The sequence below is a fragment of the Acanthopagrus latus genome, chromosome 24, assembly GCF_904848185.1.
Source record: "Acanthopagrus latus isolate v.2019 chromosome 24, fAcaLat1.1, whole genome shotgun sequence".
NCBI lineage: Eukaryota > Metazoa > Chordata > Actinopteri > Spariformes > Sparidae > Acanthopagrus > Acanthopagrus latus.
The window spans coordinates 3,977,040-3,999,016 of record NC_051062.1 but is presented as its reverse complement, the minus strand read 5'-3'; the positions used below and the strand labels follow the sequence as shown (position 1 = coordinate 3,999,016).

The 21,977-nt window shown below is 42.2% G+C and overlaps 1 protein-coding gene across 26 annotated transcripts in view; it reads right to left on the bottom strand.

The window, feature by feature from the left end:
* The window catches only part of mbnl2 (muscleblind-like splicing regulator 2), a 57,157-nt gene that overhangs the window by 14,195 nt on the left and 20,985 nt on the right, over positions 1-21,977 (bottom strand). For 15 of the 26 annotated variants that reach the window (XM_037091180.1, XM_037091186.1, XM_037091193.1 and 12 more), the window contains exons 3-5: positions 7,338-7,523; positions 5,681-5,881; positions 2,482-2,742 (exon numbers count right to left, since the gene is read on the bottom strand). In XM_037091180.1, the coding sequence (XP_036947075.1) occupies positions 2,482-2,742; positions 5,681-5,881; positions 7,338-7,523 (648 nt within the window). Of the gene's footprint in view, positions 1-2,481; positions 2,743-5,680; positions 5,885-7,337; positions 7,524-21,977 lie in introns of all 26 variants that reach the window. The other 11 variants (XM_037091196.1, XM_037091190.1, XM_037091176.1 and 8 more) reach the window with 2 other exon arrangements.

Here is a 21,977-nt window from a genome sequence, read left to right as displayed (position 1 = left end):
TGACTTGCGATGAGGAACAAGTTCATAGCATGGCAAGCAACACGTAATGTGGCACAGTAAAACAACTCAATAATAGGATCTTCTTACTGAATCAATTTATCTGTATCTGTTATATATTTATATCTTTATATATTTATCTACAGCACACTTTAGCCAATTTGCTTTAGATTTTAAAGAAAGTGAATTATGGGTAATGATATTACTTATTTGCAGCAGTGCAGCAATACAGGGGTTTATGGGTCTCTGCCTCAATAAAAGCGCTCCAGCTTAGACTAAGGGCTAAAAGAAGATTGGATCAAAGGTGCTGACTGAACAACTCATTGTCCTAATGTTAACCCTGCTCACCTCCAGCACAGCTTGTAACTGCTGGTGGTAAATTGGGAATTGGGTCATAAAGTTGATAAACTGGGGCATATGAGGAACACAGGAGGAGTATGAGGTATAGGTTTGTAAGGAGAATGCACTAGGAAGATGAACTTAATCTTATTTGACAGAGCATCATGTACCTGGTAAGGCTTGTTAAACTAAGGTACTCGGTGTACAGAAAACAGCCCTAACAGCTCAGGCTCTCTTTTTGTAAAATCCATTTTTCATTTTCCTGTTGTTTCATGCAGCTGCTACCAAGTGCACAAACAAAACTAACCTGCAGTCACGGTCGCCTTATCATCCACAACAGTGGATTTATGGAGGAGGGACAAGGAGAGCAAGCAGCGGATGGAGCCAGCCAATGAGAGAGGTATGTGCAACGCGTAAAGCATGCCCATGCCATGGAGGAAAAAAAGTCAGTCAGCACACACTGGTGCAGTACAAGGTGTGCGAGTGCAGCAGCCAAAGGACCAGTCAAAAGAAGCCACTCAGAGCCTTGAGGGGTGGGTGGGGCACAGCCAAGACACACTGCCAACGTACGTTTCTTTCTCACTGTCTGTCTGCAATTCCATCTGCCTGTTTATCTCAGACTGTTGGGGGACTTTTCCAACTAAAGGCAGAGGAGGCTAAGCCCCCACCCACCAGTGTGGCTACATCCTCATCTATCCCTGATTCAATTTGCACTGATCTGCAGAGAGCCGCACTTATCATTGAGAGCACGAGGGGGAGGTGGGATGGGGAGAGGGGGGGTGAGCCAGCACATTGTCTCTGTATGAACCAAGGGCATTGGAAAATAAAAGCAGACTGCGGTGAGATAATAACAGATTGTTCTTGCGGCATTATACTGATGCGTTTAGGTCTCACTAAACCCTGTTTATTGTATACAATGGCCTCACTTTGGGATGACTATTGTTAGTGAATTTTACACTGGAGTCCACTAGAATACACCAGCAGAGGTGGGTATGTTGTTTTATACAGTAATAAAGCAGCGCTCCACATTTTATGTCACTGTGGGTGTCATCATCAACAGCTTGTGTTTAAACCAGGTTGTGTAAACTAACATGATTTGCAACAATGTCATGTGTATTCAGTGAGTGTGATCATCAATCATCAATCAATCAATTTTAATTTGGTACAAAGTTGCTTAAAGGATATCACCAAGAAACAACTTATAGTAAGGCCAAAACACAGGGATTGTTAATACATCAAATTATAGAATGTGCTGGGCTGTGTTCAATAAGCTACCAGAAATAGTTTGTATCCCTGGATATACAAAAATCTCTTACATCATATCTAAGGTAAATGATTTAACTAATAGATATCACTATTAAACTTCCCAAGTTGATTACTTACTTTAATTTGATTAAATGTTATGTTTATTTCTGTAAATGAGTCATTATTTAATGAAACATGTGGTATTTGCATGCATTTCCAGAACAAAAATCCGACATAGTAGTGTTTGAGGTTTTTACAGAGGAAATGTTACCATTGTAAAAGGGTTAGGGTTACATTTTTGAAATATTATCATCAATTTTTACCACATTTTCAGGGATTCAATCTTATATAAACAGACTTCATAATAAAGATAGAAGTAAAACTGCACAGTCCATTGTGTGTACATGCTGCTGGAATTGACCAGCGCATGAAGCAACTATGTTTTCACCTGGATTGTCTCTTCTTCAACAATCTGTGCTTTGTATAATGCAGGCAGCGACACCTTGGCATAACAGCCTTGCACCAGAAGCCCTGTGCTAATGTGAAAGTTATTTAGAGTGTGAATAAGAATGAATATATTCAACTTGCTCAGCCACAACCATAAAAACCTCCAATAATAACTTGTTTATTTGTTGCCCTATAAAGCCTCACTGGATATTATTATAAAAGCTAAGCTCCTCTTGGAAAGTTCAAGGTATTCTGTATATAGGTGATATAAAATCACCTTTTTGTCCCATCCAGACCTCACAAGCTCTCGCCCTGTAAGTACTCTAAACAAGCAGAAACCTTGTGAGATTAGTTTTGCTACTACAAGGACACAAGTATGTGTGTTTCCTGCTCTACTGATGTGTAGGCACCGGGTACAGTAGGTATAGTAGGGTTGCAGTGATGTGCTCTCACCATGGCTGCAGCTGTGGCGGCAGCTTGCGCAGCCACAGCTGTCTGGTTGGCCTGGTGTTGGGCGGCCTTAATCTTGGCCTGCAGGTGGGCCGGGGGATGGAAGTACTTGCACTTCTCGCGGGAGCAGCGGCTCTTGATGTAGTCCATGCACACAGTGACAGTGTTGTCGCTGGTGTCGATCATGGGGCTGTCGCTTGGGTGGGCAAAGCGGCAGTCCGTCTCCCCGCGAGCACAGTTGCCCCGCTGGAACTCACGGCACACCTGGGAGCAGGACAGTCGAATGCACAGGCAAATATACACACACACACAAACATAGATAGATACACAGACACACAGATGTATGTGAAAAGAGAAAACAAAAGAATACAGACACATACAAACTGTGAATACTTGTGCTGTCAGTAGATTTCAGAAACTAATTAACTAGAATCAATGCATTCACCAGAAACAACCTAAAACTGCTTGCACTGGCTGCATCGATTCCATGTGTTCCTTGTCATGCTCTCATTGTATTCCTCAACGACCTTGTACAGTAACTCAGGCAGGCATTTTAAGTGTGGATGATGATATTGATTTCTTAAAATGATCTGAGAGTATTTTGGTGTCTGACTGTTTTGACAGTAAAAATCCTGAGAATTTTCGTGATGCATATTTAATCACTTCAACAAGCCTTCAGGCCTTTTCACACCAAGTCTAATATTTTTATACAAACAAACACCAAAAATATAAGACATCTTGCACACAAAATCCAAGATTAAAAAAAACTTAAACACAGAGCTTTCCAAACTGCATATTCTTAGCCCAGGGCTATCTTTAGCCCTTCAAACTAAACTTCTATCGTGTTTGGAACTAAAAGATAACATACAGCATAAAATTAAAGATGGTTTACGATATATTGTATTACTATTTGCAATGTTATCAATCTCTGCTGCTATGCATGCTATTCTTCTGACAAATCACTCAAGTCTATGATATTGCACTAACCTTTCCTAACAATGAAGGATGCACTATGCTGCACTGTGCACTGTGAGAGAGGTTCAAAGTCACAGTTTTGACCAAAGACAGTCTGGAACAAAATTCTGACAATGACAATGATGAAACCAAGGGTGATGTTTTTTGTTTTTTTTTTACTTGTGATATAACCTATTATCTACCTACCACTAGTTGTTATCATTATACATTCTTACATATATTTTCACTTGGACTCGTATCCAAGTTTGTTAGATCCGGGTCGCACAGCATGGCTTACAATAAACTTTGCTCTGAACTTTGCAATAAGATTGCTGAAATCCAAATTTCCCCTGACTTTTAAAAGAAAGTTTAAACTTAGACTTGTCAATTAATGAAAAAAATAACAGTCTAAATTAAGCACAATATTATCACAATATAATGTGTAAGGTTAAAGTACATTGCATAAGTTACATCTTAGATACAACAGTTAACCAGCATATTTAAGATTAGTAACAGATGCTTGTTTTTATAAGGCTACATTTGACTTTGAGGACGTAACATTTCAATGCAAATTAGGTCAATATGTAATGTGTGGACAAATTATGGTAGGAACATCTAATTGACTAGCTGACTAATAGCGCACGTCCCTAGAAGAGAGCTCCAAAAAGAGAAAAACAAACTATACAACATTAAAAGCAGGTGGAAAAAGATAAGAAAACAAAATGACAAACATATGAAGACTATGTTCTTTCTCTATTCCACAGCATAGGAGGTGAACTGTTCAAAGGTTTTTACTGTATTCTGCTGCAGCAGACTCGCACCAACCTTACAGATGATCAAGCAGTTTGGGACTCAGTGTGAAAAGGCCTTAACACCATCTAACTAAACCCAAATGATTGTAGGATCAGTGAATGAGTCAATGTTCAGTGCTCAGAGGCCTCGCCATAATCACAGGGGGATCTGCTTTGACTTGAGACACACAAAGTCTACGCACGCGCACACCAAACTTTAGCACAAATTCACACGCAACATTGAAACACACGTACAAAAACATGGACACACACGTGTGCACACACATGCAGGCTCTGTGTGGGAGTGTATACGTGTCTCGGAGGGATACTGTTTCATTAGAGCCAACTTCATTCAGTTGCTAAGTGATATCACTCCCTGAGAAAAACACATACAGACACACACCTACGCATCACCTCCAGGTCTTAGAGAGATTATTGTTTATCTTCATAAATGTAGTGGAGAGAGAAAAAAAAACTCCCCATTTTGCACTGTTTCACAATCAGCAAGCTATTCTCATTCAGAGCTGTTTGCCAGGGGGCAGATGGAGTCCCAGTCTAACTGTAGCTGTCTAGCAAGTATCAGTTTGTGTTGAGCAAATTCCAGTATTAAAATCACTGTAATCCCACACTCGTCTCTTTGTTTCGAATCATGTTCCTGATATGAGCCTTAATTATCTCTGCAAGGGCTAACACAATCAGATGCTTCTTAACTGGTGCTCGAGGATAATGCATCAGTAAAAACTATTACGTAAGGAGCCTAATGGTGTTATTTAGATGAATACATATTTGATTGAAGAAAAAATCACATGTGCCTTTCAGCCTTTAATTCAAACAAGGCAAATATCACAGCTACGCACAAAACTTGGTGGTATAAACATTTTATGAAGCTAAGATGCTTATCTCGGCTTCTAATTGTGTTGATTTAAGTCATAAATTAATCATAACTTACTTGCTTATGAAACAGATTGCTTAAAACATTTTTTATACTTTCAAGTCCTTGTCTAGGGAAATTTGTACAACAAGTAACTGTGTTCAAGAAATTAATTCAAAGGTTTAAAGGCTGCTAAAAATTCACATAATGCTGTATTTTGTTTTGTTGCTATGCCAACTTCTGTAGCAACCAGTGAGGAAGTTAGTTATATATATAGGTTTTCTTCTTTATATATGTATTTTATACACTTTGTGTAAATTTATAGAGGCACGGTATATGGAAAATCTTTTACGCATTGTATCAATAATGACTGTAATCACAACCATGATACCCAGAGGACTTCCTGTCAATGCTCTGGAGCTATAAATGTTACTCATTAGCACCATGTATCTATAGCATCTGTCACACCCATCACAGTAAGATGTTACCATAATTATACTTCATGAGCTCAGAGAGAAGATTAGTTATGATTAGCCATCACGCTCATCTTGTCAGTGAGAGGGTGGACTGTGATTGGGTGGGTCACCTCCAGCTTGTCGGTACGCAGCAGCTTCTGATTGGAGGAGGAGCCACCGGTCATGGAGACGGGCGGGCTGCCGGGGACGATGACGGGAGTGCTTGGCAGGATGTCTGTGGGCACCAGGCCCATGCTGTGGGACATGGGAGTCAGGTAGGGTGTGTAGCTCAAACCTGCGCTGGAGCCCAGGCCCTGGCTGACTGGAAATGTCTGCTGTAGATGGAGGAAAAAAACAACACTTACTTGAACAGCTCCTCCATCCTAGAGTGACTGCTCTTTAAAGGATCAGTTCATCCTCAAATTTAAATGCAGTCATTATCTGCTCAACCCTTGGAGGATTTAGGTGAATTTAATAGTCCACAAAACAATACGGGAGCTTCACAGCAAAACAATGTTGCAGTATTCTCCTAAACAACTGAGTCGATGGGGACTTGTTTTAAAACATACGAGAACAACTGAGAGAAAACATAAAATTGTATTTATTCAGTGGCTACAGTAAAGATTTCAACAATGAATTCGGGATCTTGGGGTTTTCCCCACGACCTGGATTTCGCCAAAAAACCAGTATGGAGCCATTTACGTGTTTTAATTTTCAGTTGTGTTGTACTTCAATTTTTTAGGAGGGTGCTGCAATGCTGTTTTGCTGTCAAGCTCCAGATTTTCTTTTTGTGAACTACCACTAAACTTGGCCCAACTTTCAATTGGCATAGGGGCAAGGAGATAATGCATACGTTTCTTTTTTGGGTGAACATATCTCTTGAAAATGCTGCTTTTTTGTACTGCTTTAGCTATTTTTCACAACCTTATGTTCGTCAGGGACGAAAGAAGTGTCTGAATGGCTAATATGTACAATGATGGATGCAGGAGGGGAAGGAGGGAAGTGGTGGGTGAAAGGCAGAACGGGGTATGGAAAAGAGGGAGAGAAGTTAAGGAAAGAGGCACAAGAGACAAATAAGCTGAGGGCGCAGCTGTGCAGGGTGGTGAGAGAGAGGAGAGGTGAGGAGGGGGGAGAGGGTGTGACAGGTAGTGGGAGAGCCAGGGGGAACAGAGAGGAATAGATTTCAGAGAAAAAGTGGTGAGAGGAGGAAGCGAGGGTAGAAACAAGAGAAGCGTTATTTTTTAACCTCTATGTACCCCGGGAAGATTTTGCTGAGCCAGCATGTTCTTTTTCAGCTAAACCCAGCTTTACATTGATGCACTTAAACAGGTTCACACCTGGCAGCTGCCCAATGCAACCACAGTGTACCGCAGACTGCCGTAGAGAAGTTGGACTGCTCTTTGCATTGCTCAAGGGCACCCCGATAACTATTGTGAGGACAAATTCATGATCATTCACGCAGGGTAATCTGAGATAAACGATCAAGTATGTTATAGAAAGCCACAACAGAATCTGATATTTTCTTAATGACTCATGCACTGCTTGTCAGTTACAGCTTGTGCCAACTGATGTCTTTGCATCATTTTTCCAAGTAAACCAGTCAAGTGAAAACATGTACGTGAAACACAGACATCAAATATACGATATTGCAAAATGTTGAATTCACCTAAACTGATGTAACTTGATATGCAAAGATGTTTTAACAGGAACAAAGCCAAACTTTTTTACAGTGCAGCACTACGGCTATTTTCATAGTGAGTCACACGGCCATTGCCAGGCAGTTCTCACATAAGCGAGTCCAGCACTAACCACAGGTTGCATGGTGGTGCCGGGGATCATGAACTGCATCTGTTGGGCCAACATGGCGGCCGCTGTCTTCTGCTGGATCAGGTTATTTCGCCCGTTGATCTCCAGCTGGGTCTTCAGGTGGGCGGGCGGGTGGAGGTATTTGCAGTTCTCTCGCGTGCAGCGTCCCTGAGCGGGAAAACAAAGTCGGTGGAGGAGGGATTGAGGGGTGGGAGGGAAAGAGAAGAGACAAACAAGGTCATGAGCAGTCTTTTTCTGAAAACAACAAGTCTCTGATCAACAGAATGAACAGAAAAGCAGCTATCTTTTGATGTTAAACCTGGTGATGAGCAGGCTGCATGTCTGCCTGAGGACACATATGTGGGCATTTGACTCCAGAACATCAAGTGCCAGGAGGAGGTTTACATATTCATAGTTGGGGAGTGTATATTCCACAAATTATGAGTGCTAGCAGTTTTTGACTATCTAGTGGGGGAAGCAGGTACTTTAAAGCTCAGAGCAGAAACGTTGTTGTAATGCTAGATTGTGCAACTCAGTGCACACAGGGAAATGGTGATAAAGGCTGGGGCTCTAGTTCTGATCTGAGCTATCTTGCCATCACAACTAAATCTCTGTAGCTTTTTGATGGACAGGTCATCTAGTACTCTCTCTTGAAATGCAAATGCAGAGTTGGCAGGGTCAGTCTCACAGAGACCCTGGTGGATGAAGGCAATTACACTGTCAACCCAGAGGCTAATGGCAAACACAACAATCCAATATGGATCCTCATTGCAGTGCTTATTGCAAGGAGAGTGGGTGGAAGACAGGAGAGAGGTCAGGTGGGAGCAGCATAGTGAAGGGTAGGACACAGTAGTGAGAAAAGAGGCTGGAGCTGTGGGGGAGGTAGAGAGTAAAGGTGAGGAGTAGTGGAAAAGATGTGGGCAGAGTGGAGTGATATGAATTAGTACAGAGGGGGGGAAGGGGAGATAACAGAGAAAGGCCAAGAAGACTAAAGGAGAAGACATGTCACCTTTGCTCAATATGAGAGCGGTCAAGTGAAGCTAAATCAGAGTGAGGGGGTCCACATAAGAAAATATGACAGCTCTGCCACACGGTGATGAATTCTCTTCGCTACTTAAGTCCTGTACTCAAACATACACGTCATCAGACAGAGCCACGGATTCAAGAAGTGGCAGTGAACGAGTAGAACCAGGCTCAAATAACCATCATTCAAGTTATTCTTTTCACCTTAGCTTTTTTTGTAATGACAAATCCATATCCACAAGTTCCTGGGGAGGTTGTTGGGAAAACAATTACGGTGCTTGGAGGAACGAGCACAAGAAACAAAGTAGGAAAATAAGTGATACACTGGAGACACCTTCAAGGTTTTAGAAGCAATAGCCAAAAGGGCCAAGCAATAATAATAGTATTGGTAGTAATCACTCGATAAAGCTGCTACCCTTGTTCTTTGTGACTGAATACTACACCATAGCAATCACTCAAATGACAGGGGCTAGGAATATGGTGGATATCTGCTGTGAAAGGGGTCTGTATTACTGCAGTGCAACTGTATTTCTTTCTGTATTTTTGTCTAAATAAAATACAAATAATATATCTATACTATATTCTTATACCCCCTTTATATTTGGGCTTTTTCTTTGGTTTATCTGAATCAATTCTTTGTCTTTCTTTACCTGTGTTTGACAGGGGCTACACGAATAAACTTGTTAACCTAGTAATGCTATATGAACTGACTGAGGGTCATCATATTATTTTGCCACAATTGTTTCTCAGTATTTGATCTTACTGTGTGTATACATGTTTTGAAAGCACAAACATTTCATTTCTGTGTTACTGACACAGTATTGATCTTGATTAATGATAGACTGGCTATGGTAAAAAACACTGTGACATTTGAATTTGTCCATATTTTCAGCTGAGCCTGTAGTCTGGAGCAGCAAGTGAAAAAACAAACAAACAATCAAATAATAGCCTACCTTAGTCTTACTGCTATAATATTTTCAGAAAAGCACATAACTGGAACACATCCTATGGGCAGAGATACAAATGAATAAAAGTATGATATGGATTATATTTGTTAACATGAAGGCTTAAAAGGCCAAAGCGTCACTCCCCATGACACAGGGATTTGAATTAGCTACTAAACCTGTTAAAATCAATAAAGCCACACAGAGAGCTTTGTTTTTCTACGTTAGGTGGGCAGAAAATAACTTTTTAATCAAGCACAGCTCAAGGTATAAGCCTGGCTTCCAGTGTAAATAACCAATAATCTTCAAGTCTCATCAAAGGAAAAACTAATAAAAACCTTGCTATCTTTCTCTTCCCGACAGATATTAAAGACACCCCGCAGAGCATCAAACACACTGTTGGTATTGTTACAGTTGCTTTTCATTCAACTGCTTTGAAGCAGCCACATAGGATATTAAGTCTGTAGACACTATAGGCTTTGTAATTGCTGTTTTCACATTAATAAATGCATAAAAACAAGAATTAAACCGATTCACTTGGACACAAACTCTGGCGATGCAAGTGTCAGATAACAGATTGGACATTCACAGAGCAGCTCTGTAATCATGAGAGACTGACCTCCACACCCTGGTGATAAAGCTGTGACGAGCCACTGATACCCCCCCTGCGCGGTTCACATGCACAAAATCACACCTGCCCACACATATGCATACTAAATCACAGGATCACAACAAGCGCCGCCCACACAGACTGGCAAAGGGATACATGCACGCAGATAAACACTCTGATACGCACAAACACGCGCACAGTTCTGTTAAGTCCTGTCCAGACCAGAGGAATAATGTTAGCGCTCAACCCCGCAACCAAAAACCTCAGAGGTGTCGAAACTAATTGGAGCCTTACAGTATGCACTGCCACTGACACTGGGATGAGGTGTGTGTTTGTGTATGTGTGTCTTGTGTATCTGCAGAAAGAATGCGTAGGCAGGTGTAACAGTGCGTGTGTGTGTGTGGGCGGGTGTGACTCTGTGTGCGTGAGAGAGGGAGCTGCTGCTGAAGCCGAGCTCTGGACGACATCCCAAACCGAGTCTGCAGGGAACCACAGCGCTGCCATTGCGCCCTACAGAGATCACAGACATGGACGGACACAAATAAAGACACATGCACACAACGCTCACAAACGCACGCCGCCACACACACGCACACGCTCATGTGGACTGAAGAGTGAAGCCATTACCTCCTCCTCTGCTCCATATTCTGTTCATCTATAGCCTGTGTGAGTGACACATGCTTTTCGCAATTGCTCTTCATTATTCCCCATTTAAAGTGATGAGGTAAATGGTGGTGATGCTACTTGAGAGCGTGTTTTATAACGTACAGGCACTGCTGCACTAAGTGCGAGCCTTGGTCTCGTAAAAAACCTTTCCTTCTGCCTGTCAAACTTGGTTTGAGAGGCTTTTCTCTCCGATGTACTTATGATCTATCACGGTATTGTGCCTGGTCTTTGGATTAACTAGCTTCAATTTGTCTCCAGTCTTCCTTTTTGTCTAGTTTGGAGCTGGAAGAAGTAAATGAAGTACCTTCGCTGGGGCTGTCATGGCAATGGAATATCTAAAAACAGAGAAAGAATTCAGCGCAGCATTCATTTCCAAACAGTCATTATTTGCAGTTTTATTGAATAACCTCACAAGGTTATATAAAGTATTTGTGGACTGATGGAGAGGAAAAACAACTTTACCCATCTCCACCGATATCTATATATCTAAAAAACTGTTGAAAGCAGGATGATGACATGTCACCTGTTGTTGTGCATGGTTTGTTAGAGTATTGTACCTAACTGCCATACATTTAAGGTAAGAAACGTTGATTTCTTTAGTGTTATTGCCATGAATCTGTTTTCTCAACTCGTCATGCACTGGGATGGTGGCCAACCCATCATACAATCCCAAAGCGTAAGTATTTGAAGAGTTGGGAATGAGACTCAAAAATCAACTTACAAAAAAACAAATAGCACCTTTAAAGGGACAACAAATAGGGGGGCGAACAGCACCAAAGTAACCACTAATTGCTGCTTACTATACTCTTTAGTGTTACCAGCTGTGCAGCTAGTGGCCCTATTAGCTACTAGGACTCAGCCTGGACCGTGGCCACATTTAACAGGAGAGTCACCACAGGTCACGAAGCTCACAGGCTTCCCAGTGATCAGAGATGGGCAACAGACAGTTGTATTTTCTGTTTGATAAGAGAAATATATGTAACAAAATTACCTATTTTATTTATTTATTTAGTTTATATATTAGACTAACAGCTAAGAGAGCCTGTGAAACACAGCAAACTCAACAGGCTGGGACTAGCTGGTTAGCATACTAACTTTCTCAACTTTCTGTTGATCCTGTTCATTTTCTGAATGTTTTAAACCAAAATTCTTAGAAATTGCACCTTTAAAGTTAGTATTGATACTGAAGTCAATACTTTTATAACATTTATATAGTCATAACACACTGAATTGGAGGAGATACTGTGTAAATAGCAAAAAACTAAATGAGTTAAAGGTTAGTGGGCACCTTCGTCATGCATGTTATCCAGTTTTCTTATAGATCCAGGGTCGCTACTGGTACCTATTAAAAGGTTAAATATAATCAAGGAAGTCCAATTTGAGGAACTGTGAAGATGCCAAACTACGCCAACTACATAGTGCTATATAATATCATGAAAGAATCTGTTACTGTTGAGGATAAGAGTAAGTCATTCAAGCTACTACCTAGACTGCACAGTGGTGTTATGCATATGTCTTTTACTAGATTAGACTCCTGGAAGTCTCTATGCCTAATAGTGAAGAGGATATGGATTTGCTATAAATATGGTTAAAGGATATCAAAATGGCTGATATCCTTTGAGGGTGTTAAAGCATTAGGTTGCACACGAAAGAGGAGATCAGTTCATTTAGAATAATTTCAGCTGCATTCAGGCTGGAGATATGAGGTCAGGTAGTCCTAGACTATACGTATGCTGGGCTAATCCTTTCCCGGGACTGACATCAAGGCATTCACATCCATCATATAACAATGTTGATAACAACGCACACACCCTCACACACACGTTCTGATGCATTCATTAAACTCAGGGTGGTGTTAATTTATTGGTACTGTGCACAGCAGTTAAAAAGCTTTCACCCACATCACATCTCTCTGATTAGCTCGAAGTAAGGGTGAAAATCTAACATCTGCTTTATGGGAGAGGTAATTCTTGCTTTAATAAAGCATGATAAGGCCAATTGCAAGAACTGCAGAGTGATGGCTATACATGGCGATTACAGTATATTTGGAGTGTGCGACTATTACTGATGATCATCAATGAAGGGTCCAGGCTGCAGTTTGCCACACTTGGGAATTCAAAGCACATTCGATGAGGTAAGCTTTGTCGAAAGGCGGCACTGCATCACATATAAAAAACAGGACCGCTTAAGGCTCATGCTTCATGCAGTGAGGTGGTGCGGTGACAGTGACTGTGCTAAAAAGCAACATGCGTGGCTGATGACACTGCTGTGCCATCATGTGGTTTCAGACCTTTATCTTTTTTTGAGAGGGTGGCAGACGCACGCAAACACACAAACGCCCACAAAGAACGACACACACTGTGCCTTCTGTCTAAGCCACCCACTCGGAGCAAAGCAGAAATCCATTCATCGCGGGCATTGCCTCCGAGCTGCCGTCTATGAAAAGGATCTTTGAAAGCACCAAGGCACCTCTGTGATTCACGCGCCTGCCGCCGGTGTGTAGCCATAGCTACACGGTGAAATTATACCTTTCAGCAGGGTCGCTCACATGGCAACCTCTTATTGTAGGCTGCAGTGTTGCCCTAGTGTGCATGAAATGCTATGATCCATGCTTTGGGATACACTAATAGCGGCTTTGATTCAGATTGGATAATTATCTCCTTTGTGTCGTAGTGAACAATGAAGGAGAGATCAAAGATAAATTATCGCTTGTTTTCACTTGAAATAGATCCTCTGTCCAAGAGACATTACCACTGGCACGTTCCTGAAATCCCCACAGCTATTGCCGGCAAGACAGCACCCACTGTTTGCCAAGTTTTAATACAGTAGTAATGTCAATAAAAATGTGTTCCTTATTAGGATTGATCCAAAGGGGAAGGGAATAAAGGCAGATCATTTCATAAACAGATTAGGATTACACTAACTTCACCCACGGAGGCTCAACTGTTTTTACTTGTAATTAGGGCTATTAATTACTTCTGGAAATCCAATCTGGTGGAACTTATTCCTTTAACATCCAGCTAACATTGGTTGAGAAATCGAATGACAAAGAATAATCGCTAATAATTTATATAATCAATCTATCTTTTTATGAATTTAAAAACATTTTTGCTTTGCTCTGCTTTTCTCTTTGTTATAACATTGTAAGTCAGGGTCAGATAGGAAATCCTTCGAAGGTATCCATTTATGAACTGAAACATTGTGTTGGACATTCTTAGATTCAAAATAAATGGATAAATGAGATAAAACTCTGTAGTCAGTCTCTAATGAAAATATCTGTTACTTGCATTGAAAAAGCAGAGGACTTTCTTTTTCTCAGCATTCCACTGATGAAACTTAAAATTAGACACAATAATCTGTACACTTTAACAAAGGAAGAGAGAAAAACAAGTCACTCACTGGCATCAGAACACAACAGACAAAAAAACCCAATTCGCCCAAACACAGCAACAGAGTGCTGAGGAGGGATACAACATTTCTCCTGCCCAAACACAACCTAGCTATCATGCTGTACCACTCTGGCTACAGCCTCTGAGATGCACAGAGGCAGAGATAAAGAACAGAAAAACACTTGCATGGAAAACATTCATCCTCTGACCATATACATTTTGCACAGCCTGTGACCCACTTCCTTGTTGTTCGCTTGTATAATGTTTTCAATGTCAGCTCCTGATGTCTGAATGTCTTTTAACTGTCAGCAGACGGCATTTCAACAATGAATTTATTCAAAATGTTATCCAGACAGTCACGAGGAGTATCTCTCGTGAGACAGCTGTGAGTGTCTGATTCTGAGCTAATACAGCTGTGACATTTTACCCTGAAAGCAAGAAAAATCTGACAGAAGGTAAAATCAAAAGCAGTTTTCCAGCAGTTCCTATGATACATACTAATGCTACAAGAGCCATTATAAAACTACAACACCTCATGGAACAGACCTCAGGTCTGAGTATCATAATAAGCCGCAGAGAATATGACGCATTTACAGGGAACACTGGTCCAAATGGTCCATGTATAACTGGCATTAGCATCCCCCTGCTGGGTTTTACGTTGCCATCTTCGTCAGTGGCAGAAACCCTTTCCTCGACCCCCCACCTCCTTCATCAGCCCGGCTGAATGGTCAGAGTGATGACTGTTGTGTGTCTGTGGGTGGCACAGACACAGAGGACCAGTCTTCCACCCCCTCGGCAGAATAGCGCTTCAGTTGTGGGCCCCTCCGTTCACCACTGTAACATTTGCATTTTGCCCTCAATGGGCGCTCTATCCTCTGGCCCGCTGGAGACAGAGAGTGGCTGCCTATAGACTGCAGCCGACAGAGGAGCTGTAAATGTCCTCGTAAAGGCGACTGAGATGTGCCTTTAGATTACATCCCTGAGGTTTCAATCGGCTCTTAATGGGGAATCTAGTGCTCTGGTGATTACCCATGATGGATACACTCAAAATGAGCTATTGCTTTTCTTTCCCATATCAACACTTCAAACTAAGAAGCAGTATCGATGAATTACACAGTTCTGAATCCAGGGAATCTGGGATGTGTGTGTGTGCATGCGATGCTCCACTAAGCCCCCTTTTCTCCAGCAGCACAGAGAATCTGGGTAGGCTTTACATATCCTGGCCCTGGTGATGTCTTCCTGATGCTAGCGCAGCGCTCAGTGACAGGATCAATGGCAGTGTGACTGGCAGTATTGGCGGACTGCAATCCGAAAAAGCCATCAGGAAAAACGTATGGTCAGCACACGACAGGAAGTGGCTAATTGTGACGGGCGAATGCACAACCAAGACTGTGGACGCAGCTGTGAAGAAGGGCAGTGGGATACAAAGAAAACACAACAAACCCTAAAGGACACAGTAAAACGCTTGTGGAGGCAGCTGATCTGCTCTTGCTTAAAGAGATCTGGCAGGTACAGTAGATTTTTTGGATGGCTGTATCCTAAAGAGAAACTGTAACAAGTCTTCTTCCCCCCCGATTATCCGATTGTCCTTCTCAGCGCAAGGAGGCCTGCTGTGAGAAACTGACACTAATTTTTCTGACATGAAGCCTGTGATATGTGTAATCCCCTTAGAGCATAGCCGAAGAACCTGTTGTATCCCCACTGACCAGCAAAGGCGGGGGGTTGGACAGGCGCTCGCTCTTTCTCCTCGTCTTTCAATGTTCCCTCTCGTCTCTTTCTTTCCTTTCTCCCGCAACGCCTTGTCCTCGCAGTAGCGGCATTTCATCCTGTCTTCAATGCGATGCAATTTGCATTGTTGAGGAATACGCAAAGCCAATGCTGATCCTTTGGCTGGGTGTTTTGTTTACAGATATTCGTATTTGTGGCTATAAATACCCAAATAAGAGCATTTCTTGGCTTGCAACAGATACTGGAACCGATCCTGGAACGATCGCTTTCAGGAAGTTATGCCTCATCTCCACAATTCAAAGATGAAAATGTTGACTTTTCCTTTTTTCGACTTCCCAACATGCTGCACATTTTGCCTTTAAGGGATCAATGAAAAAAGACTGTTCTTGTTCATAATGCATGCCTTACTTTCTCCTTTTTGCTCTGCTTCATAAGCGACTTTTTCCAGGACCACTAGCAGCTGGTTATGGGTCAACCTATAACAGCTCACAAGGAACTCATTTCTTTGAAAGCTAACCCAGCTATAAGACACCAACAGGACAGGCACTGCAGTGCTCACACGGCTGCGAAAAAGTGGACCCAGTGATCCTAGCAATCGGTAAAGTAGCGAGGCAATGGATGCACATGGACAGGGCTTCCCTTCATCCTCAAACTCGAAGAATGCTTCCTCTAAAGGATCCTGTTTTGTTTTTTGGGCTCTAATGGATCCGTTCGGACTAATGGATCTGTTTGAAAGCGGTGAGGCTCCAGGACACCAGGAAACACTGAAAATCCATTACGATTACCAAAGGCTTTTTGCTTACATTCAGGCTGGTAATGGAGAACATGAATCAGTGGCGAAGAGTGGGTAACAAGAAGTTGTTTAAATGTAAAATTGTAGAGGAACCCCGGCCCAGCTCCCAAATCCTTTACCAACTCAGATTTGTTGTGATCAATTATATTTGGCCTGGCTATTAAACTGCAGTGTAATCAGTGATAGAACAAACATGAAAATGCCACCAGAGCAAAGGACAGAGACCAGGTAATTTAGAAAACAATAGTCTGCTTTCTTTTTACTCGTCGAGCACTCGCACACGTTAAGACTGTGTTGCCTCAGCAGTAATTAAGTGCCTTTGTTTCACCAGCTGTAATCCCACAGATGGAAGAGTAGTACTGCTGCTGACGCCTGAGATTACCCAAGGAGAGAGAGAGGAGAGCTACGAGAAGAGACACACAGACAGGGGTAGAGTGGGATAAAGGTGAGACTGAAAATGTTTGCCCCTAAAGCAAACACTCCAATCTGAGATGTGTAATAAAGGCAGCCTGTGCTGATCACACCCAACTATCATAAACAACTGAACGAGTCCATTTATCTTTCTTTGGGCTGACAGTATTTTAAGATTTCATTAGTCTTTCCTTTGGCTCACATTGTTTCCTTGCAAGTCATTGTGGTGAGCGTTGTGCATCAGCTGGAAATCACATGCTAGCGTTGTCACTATGCAGCACTGGCACTGCGGCTAGTGATCAGTTTGCTCAAACTGCAGCTCAGGCAGTTCGAGGAGATGTGGTAGCTGTTTGTCGAAGTCAAAGTGATAATTAGAACTGCGCTATTTGTAGATGTCACACTAAGGCCATGACGTTAGAGGTGGCACCGAATACATGGCTCTTTTCATGCGAGAGAAAAGAAAGAGAAGAAGAACAAGAAATTAGGAGGAGATTTAATAGTCTCGACGACAACAATGAAAAGCCCACTACAATCAATAAAAAGGGCATTCGAAAAAGCCTAATGGTGATTTTCTCTACTAGTGCAGCACAACTGTCTGCAGGGTATAAACAATATTCCATCAAGAGCCGTGATACATATTTGTGCAGGTTATGAAACAAGTTTTTGTTCATTCGTCACAGCGGTTGAAGGATTTCAACAAAGCTTTCATGTAGCTGTGTGCTAGAAAAAAAGCAATGGCAATTTAAAAGTACCAGCTGCAAATTAAGGTGATCAGCTTTCAGGTGCTACCCACGCTGGATGTGCGTGTATCATTGTGGTAACGGTTTTGTAGGGGATTTATGGTCAAAGTGTGGCTGCATTGGCACCGTTGCGAGGCACCTGCAGAGTCCAGGTCCCCGCTGCAAATCCAGCTGGAGGCTGAAGCCCTGCTTCAGTTAATCTGATCATCTGTGACCTGCTGAGACATGAAACCCACCCTTCAGAGCTCCTCTAATCTGCACACACACAGACACAGACACACACACACATGCGCCTACACATAAACACACACAGGGTTGCAGGCATGCAGCTGACAGGTAGACACATAAACACTTATGCCAACATGTGCTCACTTGCATGCATGCAGCACATTCAAAGTGAGGCAACTGTCTCACTTTCCCACACACACAATCTTCTACAAATACACACCCTGAAAGGAGGCTCAGCTATGACAATGCCACCTCTCAGGCTGTTGATAGGTGAGTCACAGCTAAAAGACTGAGGCATTAGCCTGCCTGTCATTTCCCTATGCCGAGAAGATGGATCTTGTCAGCTTTGCGTTGATATGACAGCAGTTCTCTAGCCAAGTGGAACTTCAACTGGCCATGTCTGTAATGTATTTTCATATAAGTAGGTTACATGATGTTGATGCCCTAGTTCGAAAAGAACTGTGCCACAGACCCATGAGGAAACAGCACAAAGCCAGTAGGCCTTATTTTAATTTCCTAATTTTACATTTGTTAACAGATACCTCAATTTCAATCAGTCTCAGGCGATAAAAGCCGCCGCTGTTCCAGGACGCTCTAAAAATAACACAAACCCACTACAAATGCTAATGAGAGAAATTAAACAAACAATGCGAGGAAATACAAAAAAGGCTAGCCTACATCTGTTTTTTTCCCCGGCTGACACTATCGACCGCGTGTCAGAGCGTGTTGAGGAGTTGTGTAAATCCATAAAACAGATAAAGGAGGATAATGAGATAGAAGGGAGAGAGCAGATCTATTCATCAAAGCCTCTTTCTAACACACTCAGCAGATAGGGGCAGAAATGTTGTATGGCTGCTTACTCTCCAGTTTGGAGATTAAAGCTTTGGTTGCTGACAAAAAAGAAGTTGAGAGGTTTATGATTCAAACTACAGAGACACTGGAGAGCCCAGTTACTCGAATAATAATGTAAAAGCACACTAGTATTCCAGTTATGAACCTTATCTTGTCTTTGATCATATTTTCAGGATATAATGCCTCAGTTATAAATATTAATGTCCATGGGATGAGAGATACAACTTAGACTCAAGACTAAAATAATTTCAAACTGGACAAAAAACCCGCCTACAGCTGGCTTTTGGCTTTTTTAATCCAATACCAATATTTTTAGGGTCCGATGCCAAAATTGTCCAATACACTCTTTTGCAAATAATTCCTAAAACGTGGTTCAAACCGTTGTGACAAAGATATGTCACAGGCAGGATATTTTACAGTTTAGTGCTAATCTTTATTCTACAAACATCAGTAGACTGAAACAGTAAACTTCAATGGGAATTTAATAACTATAAATAAAACAGAGCATTTTTTATCAGCATTATATTCTCTTTAAAAAAGAAGTTATTATATTGGTGTATATTGGACAACATAAGTGATGATATTGATACATCTGTAATAGCAAAACATCTGCTACTAATACTGGCAAACCAATATATCAGTTGGGTTCTAGTATAATTGGCATGCATTAGTAAGTTTTGCTCCTCTTCTGAAGCAATTCTATGAAGCTGGACTGGTTTTGAATCGTCTTCTGGATGCAGTCTGATGAGGTATATGATCTGTCTTCCTACTGTTCCCTATTTTCTGATGTATTCATGATGTTGAACACACTGAACACACACATTCAAACACTGTTAGCAGGGACTCCCATGCAAGGCACTACTACCTGCTCATCAGGAGCAATAAACATTCATATACACTCATACACCAACAGAGCCACCGAGAGCAAATTGGGGTTCAGCATCTCATCTAACGACACCATCGACCCTCCTACTCTGGTGGACGACCACTCTACCTCCTGAGCAAAAACCTGCTAACAAAATGGAAGCCATCAATGTATCATATGTCTCCAGGTGTCCAACAGAGGCTTGTGCAATTTCATTTTGCTATATGCAACCAAATGGGAATAATGTGCAGCATCGCCTGGATCGGCATGTTGTTTGTTGGTTGTGATGATGAGGCCTCTGAGGATGTTCTCTCCCATGGGCTGAACAGACACTGAGCCCACACGGAGATGATGAAAACAGCCCTCATAAGGTTTAGGTAGAGAGGCCTAAATTATACATAGATAAAGTAATGAGTGCGCATGAAGATGAAGAGATCAATAGGCCAGGGTACAGCGACTTAAACAGCCTTCGAGCTCCATGGTGTGTTTCATCTTTAAATCGTTGGATGCAGGTAAACATATCGATCTCACTGTTCACCCATGTCATCACGCTGCTCTTTTTCTTTGTATTCTTTAAGGTGAGCGTCAGCTCTGTGGAGCGGATGAGTCAAAAACACAGCGAGAGGCTGACTGAAGTCAGAGTTACGGAGACGCAAACGGAATAGGAATAGAGAGCAGTTTTCAGAGGTGACATCTGTTTGTTTATCAGCCATGAAATGCCTTTATGGCAAAAAAGAAAGCAGGAATAAATTGCTAACAGTACTGTGTGTCTGATGCAACCATTAAACCTGACGCTCTTCCTACCGCGGATGTTTTAATGGTTTGCAACAGCAAATGTGGTGCCAGTTTATGCCCCCCACTGGTACCACTTCTCTTGTCATCTACCTCTCCATTCCTCCCTCCCTCCATGCCTCACCCACCATGGGTTCAACCCTACTCTGTGACGGTGCGCGCTGCCAATTAGTGTCCTCCACCTGTCGCCGCGGGTCACTGGTGCAGGCATCTGCTGGGTGTGAAATTGGCCATCTCACTTTCGTCCATGAACTTTGTATGGCCCCCGTCGGCCCAAACACATGCGCTCGCACATAAACACACAGACACACGCACAGCGGCACAGATATGCTGCTTTGACCTAAAGTTGACCTTTACGGTATGGCCACCCTGTGTGGCAGGGGCAAGGGGGAAGGGTGTGATACAAATAATACCTCTAGCTTGGACTGGGCATTAAGAAACTATCCCTACTAGAATAGACATATTACCATGCATGCTTTGGCGCATCCAATGATATTCAAAAGCTGTTGTTGTTGTGACATCAACATTCCCAGATCTCAGAAATAAACTGGATGAGTGCAATATTACTAATCCCAAAACTACAAACATGAGTCACCGGTAGTAAGAAAACAGATTTATACTTTAATAATACACATCATTATTGTTGTTGTGTGAGTTCATACTGAGCTCAGCTGAACAAAAGACATCAATGAAGCATCATTTAAGAACATCTGAATTACCAGAGTGTGTATTGGTATGAAAACATATCAAACAACTCTCCCTCTAACAAGGCAGCTGTAAGCCTTTCATTCACTAATACGTACAAGTCATTTACACAGACTCCGAGGCTTTCATCAAGGCAAGCTCTATCAAATCACCCCAATTTGGAGCAGCAACACTCGAGCCAATTAAGCTTGATGTTTCCAAGTAAAGCTAGATTGGCCTTGAAAAAAATTGCCTACTGCGACAGAATTATTGTTTTGGGGTATTCAGACATTCTAGGCCAGACTGAGGCAAACCTAACCTGACACACCAGATGGTTTGTTACACAGAGCCATCAGGGAAGTCGCCCGTTGAAACTGTTCAGAAAAGGTCAGGCAGTTTCAAAATATACTTGGCAAGAGATTGGATGAAGCATTTGTCTGTCACAGTCTACCACAGGCTAACTTCAACCACTCAGCCAACAAACAGTCACTCTCTCTGGCTGTCACAGCTGAACCACGCCTGTAACAACAAGCAGTGATCTTGCCAATCCAGCCATCTTGCCAGGTAAAGACACACCTACGTGAACGTTATACCACTTAACCCTAATCTGATAAATATAATAAGTACCTCTTTGTTATGTGTAAGGTGCGAATAAGAACAGAAAATTAGTGTGCTGGAAGAAAGCACCATCTTTTTAAGTGCTAATTCTGAGATGGTGGTCTCCATTCAGCTCGTCAGTAGCACAGCAGACAGCACAGGGAGCGTTTCACAAGAAATGATGGCAGGCTCTGCTTTTTGCCGTGCAGTCCATCACTGCCACTCGTCAAGCCTGAATAGGATATGAGTCAGAACAAGTACACTTCTAGGAGAGTCCACACAGGGCACACTCCATTGTCA